Raw genomic sequence first — 17,880 nt, 5'->3', positions numbered from 1 at the left:
CACACACACACACACACACACACACACACACACACACACACACACCATACAAAAAATATAGCTAAAATCAAGATAATATAAAAAGCACCCAGTCACCTACTTGATCTAGCACTCACAATTAGAGCAGAATGCAGTCCCATTTAAAGCAGACAGACAGCAGGGCTACACACACTACACCTTATACAGGCCTGTTCTCATCCCCTTCATTGCACAGCATTTACATATTCCTATTTCATATCCTGTTCGGCAAATTTTCCTCATCTTTTCCATCAAACTGATTTTGAGAGTTCTTGTCCTCATAGTAATGTGCTTGCCTCGATCTCTAATTATTCCCTTAGAAGAAATTCTTGGCAGTGGAGTTGCTGAAGGTGTAATATATGCGAGTTTAAGGCTTTGGGCAGATTCTGCCAAACTGCTCCCCAGAGAGCACCCATCCGTCTGTGAGTCCATCGGCTTCTGCATGCATGCACTTGCCTTCCTGAACCTCCACCCTGTCCTCACTGTTCATGGATTTGCTAGAACTTTAAACTCTGCAGCTTTAGCAGCCATTTTCATTTTTCTTTATGCAAACTGCCAGTCCTTGTCCTCTGTCGCCATTCTCCTGGGACTCTTTCCTTGGGACTCTTTGATTAAATTTGTGATTTTTTATATGTTATAAATTTAAACATCTTATCCTTAGTAACTTTTTTTCTTTAAGAGTCATTCTAAGTTTGGTGATTATAACTGTAATACCAGTACCTGTGAGGCCAAGGCAGGAGCATTGCCATGAGTTAGGAGCCCGTCTGGGTTACACAGTTTATCATCTCTTTTCAGGGAGTGTTTTGTTGAACTGACATCGTTAGTTATGAAATGGTTAATGTTGGGGTAGCTGTTGTGAAAAGCCAGCACATTCTACTGTAGTTACAGCATGAGATTCATGCCACATATACATGGGACAAGTTGTATCTATGTGACAGGCTCGGCTGGGATCAGAGGCCATGTGGGTCTGCTGGCTTCTCCCTGCACAACCACCAACCCTATCTGGAGAATCAGAGAGTAAAGCGAGCCCTTCCCCAAAGGAAATTTAATCAGAACCCCAGATTCTTCCTCTTCAAACAACATCCAGAAATGCCAGCTAACAGATACAAAACAAAAGCCAAAAGAAAAAGACCTCACTCAAGTGGGAGGGTTGCACATGTAATAAGAGAGCAAGCTGACTCTGTATAACACTGTCTGAGACACCCTCAACTAGTCAGACATCTTGCAGAAAAGCACAACTTTGGGCTAAGAAAGAGGCAAATAGAGGACTCCCAGATTTACAAAGCATTCTCGATCTCTCCTAGAATATTCAAACACCTCATATGACCACCATATCTCTCTCTCTCTCTCTCTCTCTCTCTCTCTCTCTCTCTCTCTCATACACACACACACACACACACACACACACACACACACACACACACACACACTCATTAGACAAAGAACCAAGGAACCAAGACAGACAATTGTGTGCAATAGCAAGTCCCAGACATGTTGCTAAAGAAATGGGCCTCAAGGGTGGACAAGAAGCAGTTTGCATTGTTGGTCAGGATTTTTCTGAGGAACAGAATGAATAAGGCAGAGGGAGAACTTAGATTCATGATCAGAGGTTATAGCGTCCTCCAGTCTCCAAGCTGGAAAGCTGAGGAAGCCAATCCCTGCTCAATTGTTAGAGCAGCTGGATGTCCCCAGAATAAGAAGGACAAATGATGCAGGCTGAAGGGCTGGAAACCTCCTGGAGGATTCTGGTTGAAGTCCCCACTGAAAGGTGGACTGACCTGCAATCTGATATGAACAATCAATGCTAGCAGCAAGAAACACACCACCCAGAAAGTATAGCACTGTAATTACCAACTTAACACAATCTTGACTTTTATAGAGAGGAAACCTCAGTGACGGTTGTCTAGATCAAGTTGGCCTGTTTCCATGTCTATGAGGGGATTGTCTTGTTTGAGTTGAGTTGGGAAGACCCAGCCCACTCTGGGTGGCACCATTCCCTATTCAGGGGAGAATCCTATTCTGCAAGCATGCATGCATTCATTCTCTCTCTGCTTTTGACTGTGGATATGACTAGTCATTTCAAGTTCGAGTCACTTTAACTTTCTGTAGTTTTTGGACTCTAATCTGGAATTGTGAGCTAACATGAAGCCTTTCTTTCTCACCTAAGTTTTTTTTTTTTATTCAGGGTTGTTATTATCAAAGCCTCAGAAAACAGCACTAAGATACCACCTGTGCACGTGTTTCCCCCTTCTTCCTCTTTTTTTTTTTTTTTTTTTTGGTTCTACTTGAACCAGCAGCCTATGAATAGAGACATCTACACTCAAGATGAGTCTTCCCTACTTGGCTCACTTTCCATGTACCAATCTCTGAAAAACCTATTAGACAAACCTGGACATGTGCCCCAAATTCTAGTCACCTTTCAACCCATTTAGGGTGACACTGAAGATCAACCAACATACAACCGAAGCACTGAGACTAAGCTGGAGAGATTGGGTCCTATTGAAACTAACAACCTGATAGAGGGGAAATGGCATGGGAGAAAGCCAGGTGAGATCAAAGGGTTGCTACAAGTCTCTCCTGCCATATTTTTATATTTGCTTCTAATTTATCCTCATGGACAATAACTATTTTTACCTATTTTATTCATCTTTGTGTTTTAAAAAAAACTATTGCCTTTATAATCGAAGCATGTTCCTGATTTCAGAATCATCAAAAATTGTTATTTGTGTGTATTCATATGTGAGTATGTGCACCTACACACAGGTGACTGTGGGGACCAGAAGAGGGTCTTCTAGTGAAGAAGTTACTGGGGTTGGGAGCTGTCATGTGTGAGCGGGGTGAACTAAGCTTGGGGTTCTCTACAAGAGTAGTATTCACTCTTAACTACTAAGCCATCTATTTAGCCACTCAGAATTAATTTCTAATCATTTTTATCTTATTATTTTATTTTATGTGCATTGGTGTGAAGGTGTGAGATTCCTTGGAACTGGAGTTACATGCAGATTGTTGTGAGCTGCCATGTGGGTGCCGGGAATTAAACTCGGGTCCTCCTGAAGGGCAGATAGTACTCTTAACCACTGAGCCATCTCTCCGGCCGCTCACTGTCTTGTTATTACACATAATGAATCTCATTTTAGAGATCTAAATTTCCACTTTCTGGCATTTGCTTTAAATTTTAGCCCATGCTTATTAATTTTTTAAAAATGTCCACATTTATTAACAGGGTGGGGGATGAGGGTGGCACCGGTGCCACAGCATGTATGTGGAGGACAACTAGCGAAGCTGGTTCTCTCTTTCTGCCATGTGGATCCTGGAATCCGAATTCAGGTTGTCGAGCTTGGTAGCGTGTGCTTTCCACAGCAGAGCTGTCTCCTCAGCATCCCCCCCTCACATGCAGAAGTTTTACTGCATCCCACATAACACTTGATTCCAGAGTAATGGCGTAAGGAGAAGCAAGGTTGGAGGAGACAGAAAAACAGGGCCATGAGCTTTCTCAGACTCAACAAGATCACATGACACCCTGGAAACAGCAGCCAATCCAATGAATTGCCACATTCATTGGTCACAACTCAGGGTCAGGCTGGTCAAAATGGAAACTTGCCAGGTGCCCCCCTGTACCGAGTAGAGAGACAAAGTCCACTACTGTTTGCTCTCTCCAGAGGCCCTTTCATCCAATAGATAGTTTGCAGGTATCCTTGAGCCTGTGGAGATCCCAGACCCTCCCACTGCCCTCTGCTTCACTTTGGGGAAGTCTTTTCATGGCAGAGTAGGTGGACCCTCCTCCAGTCACTGTGCAAACATGTTGTCACAGCCCCAAATGTACCTACTCTGGCTTCAGTGTTCTTTATCCCCACACAGCTGGAGAAGGGTAGCTCAGTGTGTAGCGTGCTTCCTTAGCCTGCGTGAAGCCCTGGATTCAGTCTCCAGCATAAACCACACTGGTGGCACAAGCACATGGGGCATTTGAAGACAGCCTGTGAGAAGCTGTATTTATAAAAATATCAGAGCGAAATCCCACTAGTGTGTGGATGCCCAGGAAGGAGGCCTTCCTTAAACAGGATAAGAGTTGTATTCTCTAAGTCATGAGAGAAGAACCAAGATGTGTGGCACCCAAGGACTAGATGCCCTGTGGTGGCTAATGCTGACAGTCAACGTGACAGAGCTTAGGTGCATCTGTGAGGGACTATCTAGATTAAGGCTCGCCTTCGAGAATGTCTGTGACAGATGATCTTTTTTTTAAAAAAATGTTTTTTATTAACCCTTTGAGAATTTCATACTTGCATGCAATGTATTTTGATCATAGTCACCTACTCTCCCCCTCCCCAGCTCCTCCTGTACTCGTCCTTACTTACCCCTCCCAATTTCACATCCTTTAGGGGATTGTATTATGTTAATTAATGTGAAAAAAATCAGTCTCAGTTGGGAAAGGTGGCCCATCTCCCGGACAGAGGATCCTGGCTGTGTAGACAGAGAACAAGGCTCTAGTAGCAGCATGTCCACACTTGCTGCTCTCTCTTCCTGGTTGTGAGACAACACTGCAGGCCACTTCAGGCTCAGGCTCCTGCTACCTTGACTCCCCAACCGTGATGGACTACCCCTGAAGTGTGAGCTAAAGCAAACCCTTTCTCTCTTACGTTGCTTTTCTCAGGGCATTGTCAACCCAACGGGAAAGTAACTCAGACATGCTCCATCCTGCCAACCACAAATGGCAGACGGGCTGGTCCTCAGAAGTCTCCCTACAATGACCCAGCCATTGTAAATAGAAGCATTGCGTTTTACATTTGAATCCTTAAGTTGCCAATGTGCACCTCGGCTGGAAAATCAGAAAATAAAACTCTTCCCTTAAAGGGAGTCGAATTGGATCTTTCGCATCCTTCATACAACATCCATACAACTCCAGGCAAAACAAAACACAAGCAAGTTATCCAAACATTAAACATTAAAACGGCCACTCCGGCAAGACAGAAGTTTGATCATTCAAATGATAAAGCATTTCCATGTGTTATTAAATAGCAACTTTTATATTTTTGCAGTGTCTGGTTGTCAGAAAAGAAAATATTGAGAAGAAAGTCAGCCATCTTGCTGAAGAGCACAGCTTTGAATCATGAAGAGGCCATTAAACACCAGTGTCTCCAAGACTCACATACCTCCTGGCTCCCTCTCTTCCAGAGGGTTCTTAAACATTTCAGATGACCCCCGAAACACACACACACAGACACACACACACACACACACACACACACACACACACACACACACAAAGAAAGAGGGGAGGGGAGAGGAGGAGAGGGGAGGGGGAAAGGGGGCAGAGGGAGAGGGAGGGAGGGAGGGAGGGAGGGAGGGAGAGAGAGAGAGAGAGAGAGAGAGAGAGAGAGAGAGAGAGAGAGAGAGGGGCAGGCCTGTATGGGGTTGAGACTACAGAAATTTTCAGGCTGGAGGATTCCTCTGTTTTGGTTGATGTGCTGAGAAGGGAAACCAGCAGTATTCCATAACTAAAGGAAACTAAGCATTTCTCCAGACAGACAAAGCTGTTCGGTATTCACCTGCCAAATTAGAGAACATCCCGCTTAAATAGTAACCCGAAGAACTTTCATCTCCAACCCAATGGAGCAGAGCCTCCCTATTGGTGACCACTCACTTCTCTCCTAGTAGAAGACCAGACCCAGGCAAAGGGAAGCAGCCCGGGTCCCAGCCCTGGCCGGCAGTCATCAGCACCCACCTGAGATATAGGCCCAGGCTGCCAGGATGCTGCTGAGCAAAGCCATCTCCAAGGGCTGCGCGGCCACTGGCTCTGTGCTGGGGCTGAGGGCAGCTTCATGTGGCATTGGGAGAAGAGCTCCTGGACACTTCTTCAGGCTCAGCACGGCCCCTCCCTCTCCTCTCCTGTTTGGAGACACAACATGAGCAATGAAACACAATCTGCTTTCCTGGGGTTGTGCTCAGTAATAAAGAACCAGGTTCCCAAAGGAAGCCATCTTTCCCAGTCAGGGAGCCACGAAGATCTGTGTCTTGTCTTAATGAGGGGACGTACCAGGTTTTCAGGAGGCAGAAAGTAACACACTGTTTTTCCTGACTTGTCCCCTTTCACCGTTCCGCTACAGCCCTCCCTGGGGTCGGTCCTCATGAGTTTCACAGCATTCCTCCAGGTTCATCTTTGAGGAACAGTCCATTACAACCACATCATCCCCTCAGGGACCGCTCTGCTCCTGTTCTTTTCTGGAAGTCTGCACCAATGGCCCACATCACACATCTCACATCACACATGTACTTTGATCAGGTAGGTGCATTGTCCCTTCGGTCAAAATATGCCACCCCTGGTGACAGGCCGGCGATGTCCATCCCACAGCTGCCACTCACTGTGTGTCCAGTTCTAAAATGCCAAGGAAGACTTTGGAGCTCAATCTGCTTCTGGATCCTGGGCTCCACGACTCTGACAATAATGTGCTGGGGGTTAAAACAAGGACAGGGATCTCAGAGTTCAGAAGGGAGACGGGGCTTTTTTAAAAAGGTAAAGTGGGGTAGCAGCAGGGAGATTCACTAACTGTGAGGGGAACAGTCTCACTGCTGTGGAGATAGAAAAAGGGAACAGTGACCACCTATCGCCCCTAAAGCAAAGGCTGCACAAGCTGCGACAGTACGAGGAAATCAGTCTGAGGTGGGCTAGCTTATCAGAGCCATTAGGGAGACTGGGTTATACTGGAGTTGGAGGTCTATCAGACATGGTAGTAGGTGAACCCCCTGAAAGGGTACCCAATCAGAATGAAGAGGGGGAGATAAAAGGGCTCTGAAAGGGCTGAACACTGTGTGGGGGTGGGTAGGAGGAATGGGGTAATGACTCTCCTCCCCCCAGCCTCTGGGCCAGAGCAGAGCATGTCCTTCAGTAGCCATTGGCATTCCCATTCCTGAAGGGTGACATTGAAGGATACAGGTAAATAGTGGGAGACCACACCGCTGGTCAGTTCCTTGACACCGGCTCTGGGCTCAACAGGTTCAAGGACCCCAGGATCCAGGAAGAGAAGGAAGCTGCTAGAATCTTACATTCAGATCCATCCCACCTGGCCTTACCAAAGCTCCCTGATGCAGCCACACCTCTCCTCCTGACTGTTTAAACAGTTTCCCACATGCTCATTTTGATGACTCTGTCTTTCTTCAATGCAGGTCTGATCACACAGCCGCAGCCTAAGACTACAGCCACTGACCTTAACATAACACTGGCACCTGTATGACCCTCACCCTTAGTTCCTAAGGAAACGCCTCCCCAGCTGCACAGCTGCAGACACAGACACAAACTCATCGAATGCTCCAACAATGCCAGGCTGTCTGTAACTCCCCAAGGGCACCAAGTTCCTTCATCATTCCATGCATTCGACTGTGGTCTTCCTTTGGTATCTACTGCTCTTACAGAGGATTTGATTTGTTTCTGAGCACCCACGTTGGGCAACTCACAACCACCATCCACTCTGGCTTCAAGGAACCCAAACCCCTCATCAGGCTTCTTCAGGTACCCATATTAACATACAAATACTCCCACACATATAATTTTAAACTATAAAAGAACTTTTAAAAAATACCCACGGTGATCTCGAGTTGGCCCCCAGGGACCTGCATTCTCGCTGGGCATCATCTGAGTATCAGCAGCAACAACATTAATTAGTAGCTCGTTAGGTCTGCATAATCTTAGGCCCCATCCCGGACATGATAAATCCAAGTGTCAGTGTCTGGCACGCTCAGCCGAGTTTGAGTGTTGTAGTATATAATCCTTGGGGCTCATGTGGCCAGGGCACCATGAAGCTGCACACCAGCACAGGACAGGAAATTCAGCCACTTCTATGCACAGGGCTACGCCATGTTCCCCCAGGAAGCTCTCTGACCCTTCTCAGCTCCAAGAAGGCTGGTTCTCAGCCCAGGTGGTCTGTCCTCTCAACACACATTTGGCAGCATTTAGCATCATTTCTGGTTGCTATAGCTACAAGACAAGGTGACACTATCATTCAGGCTTGGGGTCAGAGATGCTGCTGAATATCTCATATAGGTCAGTCTTCAGCCATTAAGAGCAATCTGGTCCAAAGTGTTGAAAGGGTTCTCGAGTGACGAGGTTACCACTACTTCAGAGTCCAGCCTAAGGCATCCTCAGGTTAAGAATCCCATGTGCCCGTCCCATACAGGAAGGTGTCAGCCAGAAGGTGCCAGTGTCTGCCCACAGAGGCACTGCTTCAAACACTGGTTCAACAATGCGGTGTCTCGGTGCTCAGAAGTAACCAGCAAAGTCCTCAAAAGAAGACGCCACAAGCAAACAGTGGCCTATTAATCTGTAAGCAGAGAGCCCCGACTCAGTTGGCCCACCCTACAGGAAATCTCCATAGAAATATTTCCTTGGGGGCTGGAGAGATGACTCAGTGGTTAAGAGCACTGACTGCTCTTCCCAAGGTCCTGAGTTCAAATCCCAGCAACCACATGGTGGCTCACAACCATCTGTAATGGGATCTGATGCCCTCTATATAATAAACAAATAAATCTTTAAAAAAAAAAAAAAGAAATATTTCCTTGGTTCATGGGGTACTAGGTCCATGCCAAGACTGGGATTCAGCCCTTCAGACACACTGGTGCTAGGAGTGATGGGGATGATCTCGGAAAAGGAAGAAGTATAAGAGGATCACCTATTTCCAAAGCCAGAGCTTTGTCTGAGTGATAATCCGCTGGGTTTATTCCATATCTTTCCAGAGAAAAATCACGTTTAAAGAACAAACACTCTGTCCATGCTCTCCTAGCAATGCAGGACCTACCAGTTCTTGTATGGATGAAAGAGAATGCCTGCGCATGCAGGCGTGCAGCTGCATGTACTGTGTGCACACCCGAACACCAGAAGAGGGTGTCCTGCTCTGTCACTCTCCACTTAACTTCTTGAGTCAGAGTCTCGCTGAATCCGGTGCGAGGCAATGAGCTAACAGCCTTTCTGTGTCTCTGGCACCCGAGGCCCTGGGATTACAGCCTTTTAAAGTGGGTTTTGCATATTTGAACTCAGGCCCTCGTGTTTGTATACCAAGTCCTCTTACTCGCTGAGCTATCTTCCCAGGTCCCCAACTATTAACCCTATGGCAGTCTTCTTTCATATACTGGTCCACAGCTTCCTCACCTAATTATCGACGAACAGCAAAAGAATGGAAAGAAACCACCTTCTACCACACGAGTCCCAGTGTCTGGGCTTCCTGACCACATACTGCTGTCCTGATGAAGACAACGGCATGCCCCATCTTGTGAGAACCCAGATTGAATGGTTAATTGGTCACATGGCACGCTGCGTTCATTAGCTTCCGCATCACAGGTGACCTCATTCCCACAGTTACACATTTACATTCTTCATCCATGTACACAGGGTGCAATCTCAGAAATGAAATGTTCCCGGTGATAGTCCACTGCACCTTATACTCAGAAGCAATGTGCCTTCCCTGAGAGAGTAACCTGGGAGTAAGGTTACCCCAACGCAGGGAACTCCTGGGGGTTGATAGCTACCTGGGGAGAGGTGGCCTGCCAGGAACAAAGAAGTATCTGGTCAGAACTGGTCATCCTCGATGAGGGTGGTTGCAGCCAGTCAGAGTTCTAAACCTGCTTGGCCCCAGTTGACATCTCAGATGCTGAAAGGAAGAAAAGGGGACACACACACACACACACACACACACACACACACACACACACACACAGAGGGGGGAGGATCTGGGCGATCACCTTGTACTTGGTTCCATCATGAGTCCAACAGAGAGGTCTTTTGGGGGTGGGGTGTCTGGGTCCTTGAAGAGTTGGGTAACATTCTCTCAAAGGAAAAACCCCATGAGTAACGGTGTTTTTTTAAAGGACTTAAACATTTTTATTTTATGTAAATGACGGTCTGCAGGTATGTATGTGCACCTCATGCTTATGCTGGCACAGGCCAGAGGAGGGCATCAGATCCCCTAGAACTGCAGCTACAGACGGTTGTAAGCCGTGTGCACACTGAGAAACAGGCCCAGGTCCCCTGCAGGAGCAGTCAGTTCTTTGAACTGCAGAGCCATCTCTCCAGTCCCTGTTGGTTTAGATTTTTATCTAGAATTTGGACTAGCCAGTTGGAGGATCCAGCCTCTTCTGTACAAACCAGAAAGGAAGCAAGAAACAGACCATCAGAGACATCCGCTTCCTCTTCCTTCTCTTCAGCCAAAACCTACAGCCCAGGGGGTGAGGGACAAGTCTGCCTGGCCCCACATCAGTGAAACTTGCAGGCCGCTTCTCTGGGACAGGAAGGAAGGTAATTCAGGCCCTAGATAGCAATGCCCAGATGCACTGTGGAATAAAATCCCCTGCAGCTCTGTGTGGACATTAAAGCCCAGTAAGGTCTGACCTGTCTGTTCCCACAGCCTGTTCCTGCTGCTCAGGAAGCCTCTCTCTTCAGCCCAGGGCAGAGGCATTTAGTCACCAGCTAGCTGGTTTTCGGTCTCCCCAGTGCAAAAAGGGAGCATGTCCACGGCTGAGACACCAAGCTTAAGGACTGAGTAACCACCAGGTTCCCATTTCTCAGGCACGACTGCTACACAAACAGACTTAATCCATACACACATATACACATAGGCATACACATACACATGCACATACACATACACATACATATACACCCCACTCATTCTCCTCCTATGGAGAACTCTGACTAACACTGGATTAATCCTGATAGGTTCAAATAACTACTGGGAGGTGGGAGAACTGCAGAAGGTGGGGCCTGGTTGGAGGCAACAGTTTACAGGCAGCTCCATGTCCTTGGAGCCCTGGCCTTCCCTATGTTATTTTCTTTGATTCCTGCCCACCTAGAGGAGACTAGCCTCTGCCACACTCTCCGGACACCATGATGTTCTACCCAAATGCATGGAGTCACCTGTATTGGTGGTTCAGTGGTAGAATCCTCATCTGCTAGGTGTAAGGGATCAACCAAGCATGGTAGATTGAGCCCTGTGAAACTGTGAGCCAAAATAGTAATTCCACCCAGAAATTGTGTGCGTCATGTATTATGATTGGTGATGACACACGCGCACGTGCGCAGGCACACACACACACACACACACACAAACACACACACACAAACACAAACACACACACAATTCCCACACCTTGGCTGCAAAGAAGTTGTTCATGGCCCCAAAGAAATAATCAAGCAGACTGAAATCTAAACTTTCTCCATGAGCACTCATGGTGCCCCATGAGTCACACCACCTGCTGGCCACTGTCCCTCCAGCAGCGAGTCATTCCCAGTGACATTTCTGGACCCCATCAGCCCCTTGAGAGACTTCTTCAGCTCTGAGCCACTCTTGGGCAGGAAAGTATCTTAATCCCTCTGTTTGTTCCCAGAGTTTCCCCATAACGGAGCAGAGCTGGTGTTCAGCAGCCGCTGGATGAGCGCTTCCCTGGAGAACCACGCTTCCGTTAGATCCTGTTCCCGCCATTCACCAGCCCCTCTAGGAGCCCTGATCCCACCCACAGTCTTCCTTGTGTTCACCTGGCACATCATCCTAGCCTCAGCAATTCTCTCCACACAGCCTGGCTACCCCAAGCACCCTACAGTTCCCATCAGGACCTTTCTGACATCCCCTCTCTCCCCCAGGCCTAACTCTTAACCATTCCAACCCCCACCTGCCTGGTCACGGATGAAAACAAACCATTTGCAGTTTTTACCATGCTCCCAGCTTCCCTGAGGAAGCAGAGACAACTCTCCACACTCGAGCTCCTACACACGCACGCACGCACGCACGCACGCACGCACATACCACTAACCCTCCACCCTCTTCCCTGGGCCTATGCCAGTCTCCCTGCTTGTCCTGACACCGGCACTCTCTATCCATCACTCTCTCCTTCCTGCGGGTCACACTCCAGCAACGATTCAGTCTTCCTTTATTTCCCTTCTTTTTTAAAAAAAAAAACTCGCCTTCATCTTTCCATATAAAACAAATGAGCACACAGGCAGAAAGATAGAATAATAAGAGACAGAGAAATGACGTGTGTGTGTGTGTGTGTGTGTGTGTGTGTGTGTGTGTGTAATTCTCTCACAAACTTTCTCCCACTCTCTCCCTTCTTACCTTTTTCTTCTCATACATGTTCATATATGTATGCAAATGTACATATATGTATATATGAGCACTCACATATACAGATGTTTGTGTGTGTATTTGTATGTTATTCATGTCTTTCTCTTACATAAAGCCACATACACAGGATGGGTGTCCCTGCCTTATTTAATCTCATCAAGATGGTCCCACCCAGGAATACCCAGAGACGAACCTAATCTGTAAATCTAAAAGCTCATCTCAGGTGACTCTAGAGCCTGCCTCTCTGACCATCAACACAAACCGTCACACATTCACAGACAAATATTTGCACTTTCCATTGCTCTCCTTACTCAATCCTCAGCCTATAAAAGTCACCTTTATGACTACCGTGTCTTGCAATTATCCTTAGCCAATCAGTGCTGATGACACCATCAAGTCTGAGTTGCCAAAGCCTGTTCCGGAAGAAGACTGGCTGTCAGGCTCCCATGCCCCATTGTTTCCCAACAGTGGTGGTCAGTACATTGCCTGGTACATGACCACTTCAAAACAAATCCCATTGCATGGCTGGAATCAAAAAGGGGGTTTAGATTTCTAGGCTTTAAAGCTGAGTTGACACTGTCTGCACCATCAGTAGTTTTTCTGTAACTCCCTGGAGACTGACAAGGACTACGTCTTCGTTGGCAAAAGCTCTCTCTGTGTTAATGGAACCCGGCTTGACCTGGTGTAGCTCAGGCCAAACTCAAAGGCAGTCCCCAATCTCTGGAGTCCCAGTGCTGCTCTGGTGGGGGACTAACAGCCTGGTGCCTTCACCTAGGACTAGACAGAGATGACCAGTGGGAATAGCTCATCGAAGTTTCTAATCCTAACCAAATGCCTTTCAGCCTGAAGGGAGCCTACCTTCCTGTCCCAAGATACACAGCCTGCCTATCTTACTTCAATAAATAGAGGGCTTCCCTGAATGAATGAAGGTTATGTAGAAATGAATGAACATGGCCAGTGGGAGAGATCTGCAGTCTAGCTACCCAAGACACAACAAACAAGGAAGCATAAAAGCATTGTAAATTGAGTGTTACAGGGCAGTGGGGATAGAGTAATTAATTCCAGCAGTGGGGTGGCCACAGGGAAAAGCCATAAAGGCTCCTTTAGAGGCAGTGCTCTGGGTATCAATAACTAATTATATTCTCAGCACTCACTGCAAGGCCTCCCCTTGAATTGGCTGGATGCTTCTGTCCACGATGTAGGTGTGGTTGTTGCTATGTTTCAAGTGGGAATCGTGGCGTGGAGGCAGTTCTTCCACGATGACCTGTGGGACAGTACCAGAGGCTGCAGGTCAACCCCGGTGCTCTGACATCTGAACTATCCTCCCCAGAGGACTCCCACCTCAGCCCATCCAGTGAGACAGAGATGATCCAAGCAGTGCTGGCAACTGTGAAGAAGCCAAACTCCAAGGTGAGCCCACATTCCCAGCTACTCTCGAGGCTGAGGGTAGGAGCGTGGGAAGTTCAAGGCCTTCTAGGTCATAGGATGAATTCAATCATTCTGGGCACCTGGTGAGACCCATCTCAAAGGGAAGTAGATAAAACTAGACAATATCATCCTGAGTGAGGTAACTCAGATCCGAAAGGACATGTGTGGTTTGTACTCACTAATAAGGTGGGTATTAGACAAAAGAGTTCAGAGTACCCAGAATACAATCCATAGAACTCAAGGTTAACAAGCCCGGGGGCCCAATCCCCTGAGTGAAGATGCCTCAATCCCACTTGGGAGGGAGAAGAAAGCAATCACTGGGAGAAGGGGGTAGGGGGAGCTGGGTGGGAGAGGGGACAGGGAAACATGATCAGGTCTTAGGTGAGGGGAACAGGACTGAAGCTCTGAGGGCCAGCAGAAAGAATAGAAACAGGCAACCTCAAGAGGTAGGAGGTGGGGAGACCCCCTAGAATGTACCAGAGACCTGGGAGGTGAGAGATTCTCAGGACTCAAAGGGGGGACCCCTGATGAAATGCCCAACAATGGGGAGAGGGGACTTGTAAAGCCCACCTCCAGCAGAAAGACAGAGCGCCAAGTGAGGGATGGGGTTGCCTTCCCACAGTCAAAACTCTGACACAGAATTGTTCCTCTCTGAAAGAACGGCAGAAACAAAAATGGAGTAGAGCCTGAGGAAAAGAAGGTCCAGCAACAGGGCCAAATTGAGATCCAGTTCAGGGGGAGACCCAAAGGTCTGACACTATTACTGAGGCTATGGTGTGCTCACAAAAAGGGGCCTATCATGACTGACCACTGAAAGACCCAACAAGCAGCTGAAAGAGTCAGATGCAGACATTTACACCCAACAATGGACAGAAGCTGGTGACACCTGTGGTTGAATTAGGAAAAGGCTGGAAGAAGCTGAGGAGGAGGAGGGCAACCCCATAGGAAGACCAGCAGTCTCAACTGACCTGGACCCCAGATCTTTCAGACACTGAGCCACCAACCAGGCAGCATACACCAGCTGATATGAGGCCCCCGACACACATACAGCAGATGACTGCTGGGTCTGGACTCAGTCAGAGAAGATGCCCCTAACCCTCAAGAGACTGGAGGCCTCAGGGACTGGGGCGGTCTGGTGGGGTGGGGGTAGGGAAGGGGACATCCTCTTGGAGATGGGAGGTATGGGATGTGGAACAGTCAGAGGGTAGATTGAGAGGGGAATAAAAAAGGATTAAAGAATACATTTTTTTTAAAAAAAATTTAAACCTAAGGAAGAGAAAATCCAATTAATGTTGTCTACCATATTCACAAGCCTGATGCTTATAGTTTTGGAGAATGAAAATCCAAAGAATATGTGACCAACCCTACTAGGGCCCTCTTAGCTAAGTCACCTCGTGGAGGATGGCACTCCAATGGAGAACACACAAGTTGGAGAGGTAACATGGCCAGACAGGAAGTGGAAGAGCCTCCTGGGACTAAATGAGTCCCCTGAGAACTACATTAATCTCTGCCACACTAACACTCTGCAATGACGAATCTTTATCAACTCGACTGGATTTGGATTCACATAGGAAACTCCTCTGGGTGTATTTATGAGAATGCTATGCTATACGGAATATCTGTCTGAGGAAGGAAGGCCCACCCTCAGCGTAAGGATCGGTTGGAGAGCAGACTGAATAAAAAGGAAAGTGGGCTAAGCACCAGAATTCACCTCTCTCCACTTCCTGACTAAGGGTGCAAAGCCACCTTATATCCCTGCCAGCATGCTGTCCCAGCCATGAGGAACTACACCCTCCAAGTGAGAAGCAACATAAACCCTTCCTTTCATAAGCTGTTCCTGTCAGGCATGTTGTGGAGACAACAAGAAAAGCCATTAATACTCACCACCAATGACCTACAGGCCTTGCCCAAGTCCCCATCCCCAAGGTCCAACACCTCCCACACACTCACACGGCAGATCAATCCTCTGACACATCAGCCTCCAGGGGACCAAAGACACCACATGCAGACCACGGCACTGCTCAATAAGCAGTAATTATCACTGTTATGTGCCTGTGCCAGATGAGAGCATCTAGAGCCACATTCTATCAGTTTTTATGTCTGAAGAGACAGAAACTCAACCTGGGAATCATGCCACATGGCTCTGCTAAGAGTGCTTTTTGCCCCCCCCCCCCTCAAGTGAGCATCCTATTTAAAAAAAAAAAAAGTCTTTTTTTTTTTTTTTTTTTTTTCAGAAATCGGCCCTGTCCTGAAGTTTTATTGTATAAAGCAAATGTTGAGTTTCCACAGTTTCTGGCTTCAGCCTACTTGGAGGAATCATTTCAATGAAGTACTAATCTCTGAGAAAGCCACTCTGGGATACGACTGCATAGTAATTCAAGCAGCATGTATAAATTTTACTGAGTGTTTGGCTGGGGATGGTTTTAATTATGTGAAGTCTCCAGAATGGAAAGAAAGTAACTGAAGACGTGTGATGTAACCCGTAGTGGAAGCGTTGGATGCTCCCAGACTCTCTCTGGTTTCAGTTTATTTCTGCAGTCCCCAAAACATAAGACACAGGCAGCTCACATGGCACCGTCACACACAAGAGGCATCTGTCAGCAGAAAGAGTTGAGAAGGAGACACCAGAAACAGCGATCCGAAGACCTCCATCGAAGTGCTGAGATCAGACATCTAGTCACAGGGCCCTACAACCAGAGTGGCGTGTCTGAAGGGATGTTCAGAAGCATTGAGGCGGGCGGCGTGCGAGATGTTTTCATCCCTGGTCCCCAGCGAATGCAAGGCGTGGGGTGGCAGAGTGAACTTGAAAGCTAGGAATGTGAGGAGAGCACTGAGGCCCTCCCCCAAGAATGATATGGCACTAGACTCTGAGCCTTGCAGACAGAAGAGTGGGGCTGTGTGGGACGTTAAAACAATAATGATGGGAGTCTGGAGATGTAGACTCATGAGTAGAGCGCCTGCCTTGTATACACAGAGCTCCAGGTTCTATCCCTAGCACCCAGCACTAACCACGTGCAGTGGTGCACACCTACAGTCCCAGCATTCAGGAAGCAGAGGTAGGAGGGTCAGCAGTTCAATCATCCCCGGCTACTAACAAGTTAAAGGCCAACATGAGCTACTTGAGACGCTGCCCTTCCAAAGTGGTCGAGAGAATATCTTGTGTCTGTATGGATGTGTTACCTGTCAATAATAAATCTGATGGCCTATGGCTTAGGAAGGAAATAGGAGGTGGGACATCCAGGAGGCAGAAAGGATTCTGGGATAGAACAAGGTGCTAGAGATTCACCAGATTTGGATACATGGGACCTGAGCATGGGTAACCAGTCATGTGGCAGAATGTAGATTGGAATAAATGGGTTAATTTAAGCTGTGATCTAGTCAGAAAAGAATGAAACTATATGGCCAAGGTATTTGTAAATATATGCATCTCGGTCTTACTTCTGGGAGCATGGGGCTGGGGGAAGAACCAGACATAACTTCTACAAGAAGCGACATGTTGTCTGAGAAACAGGTAGAAAGCCAGATGGACTCTAAAGACAGTATCTCCACCTCCTTTGGGCTCTGCCTGTGGACATAAGGCTCCTTGAGCCAGGCTGAGAGCAGGGGCTTCTGTCTTAGTAGGACCTATATGCGGCACAGCATCAGAAAAGGAGCAAGAACTTTCAAAGACAATCACAGTTGGTCCTGTGAGTTCGAATGTTGGAAACAGGTAGAGATATCCACATCATGAATGACCTGCTGGGGTTAACTCAGTTTGTAGAGTGATTGCCTGGCAAGAATCCCTCCTTAGCCTCAACTCCCAGCACCATGTAAACTGGACGAGGTGTTACCCTCAATCGGGCACTCTGAAGAAAGAGGTAAGATGATTAAAAGTTCATGATCGTAGTTCGCTAATTTGGAAGAAAAGAAAAAAGGTGTTCTTGGCAAGGAATGAGATCCTCATCTCTGTGCCCACTGCACTGCAGGGCTCCACCTCAAGTCAGAAAATCCTTGACAGCAAAGTGGGACCATTTGGGCTAGAAGAATGAGGCAGAGAATCCAGACTGTATTGAATACGAAAAAGAAATCAAGACTCTGGGAACGGGAGGAGCTCCAGTTCCAAAAGGTCTGACACCCTCTTCCGGGCCTCTGTTGGTACTGCATGCACACAGTGCACATACATTAATTAGCAAATGCTAATACATATAAAATAAAGATAAATAAACCTTTTTTTTTAATTGGCCTGGCAGTGGGCACCTGTAATCCCAGCATGGGAGAGTCAGAAACAGAAAGCTCCTGAGACTCACTGGCCGGCCAGCCTAGCTGAAACCAGTAAACTCCAGATTCAGTACGAGGC

General features: G+C 47.4%; 1 protein-coding gene across 3 annotated transcripts in view; it reads right to left on the bottom strand.

The window, feature by feature from the left end:
• The window catches only part of Eva1a (eva-1 homolog A, regulator of programmed cell death), a 49,233-nt gene that overhangs the window by 15,821 nt on the left and 15,532 nt on the right, over positions 1–17,880 (bottom strand). Inside the window, exons 1-2 of one of the 3 annotated variants that reach the window (XM_006236708.5) lie at positions 6,050–6,253; positions 5,738–5,901 (exon numbers count right to left, since the gene is read on the bottom strand). The exons of 1 other annotated variant lie outside the window; for it this stretch is intronic. In XM_006236708.5, the coding sequence (XP_006236770.1) occupies positions 5,738–5,843 (106 nt within the window). In that variant the 5' untranslated portion in view covers positions 5,844–5,901; positions 6,050–6,253. Of the gene's footprint in view, positions 1–5,737; positions 5,902–6,049; positions 6,254–17,880 lie in introns of those variants that run through there. One more of the 3 variants, NM_001109243.1, reaches the window with a different exon arrangement.

The sequence above is a fragment of the Rattus norvegicus genome, chromosome 4 (assembly GCF_036323735.1).
Source record: "Rattus norvegicus strain BN/NHsdMcwi chromosome 4, GRCr8, whole genome shotgun sequence".
Lineage (NCBI taxonomy): Eukaryota > Metazoa > Chordata > Mammalia > Rodentia > Muridae > Rattus > Rattus norvegicus.
The sequence above is the reverse complement of the archived record's forward strand: the minus strand, read 5'-3'. Positions and strand labels throughout refer to the sequence as shown.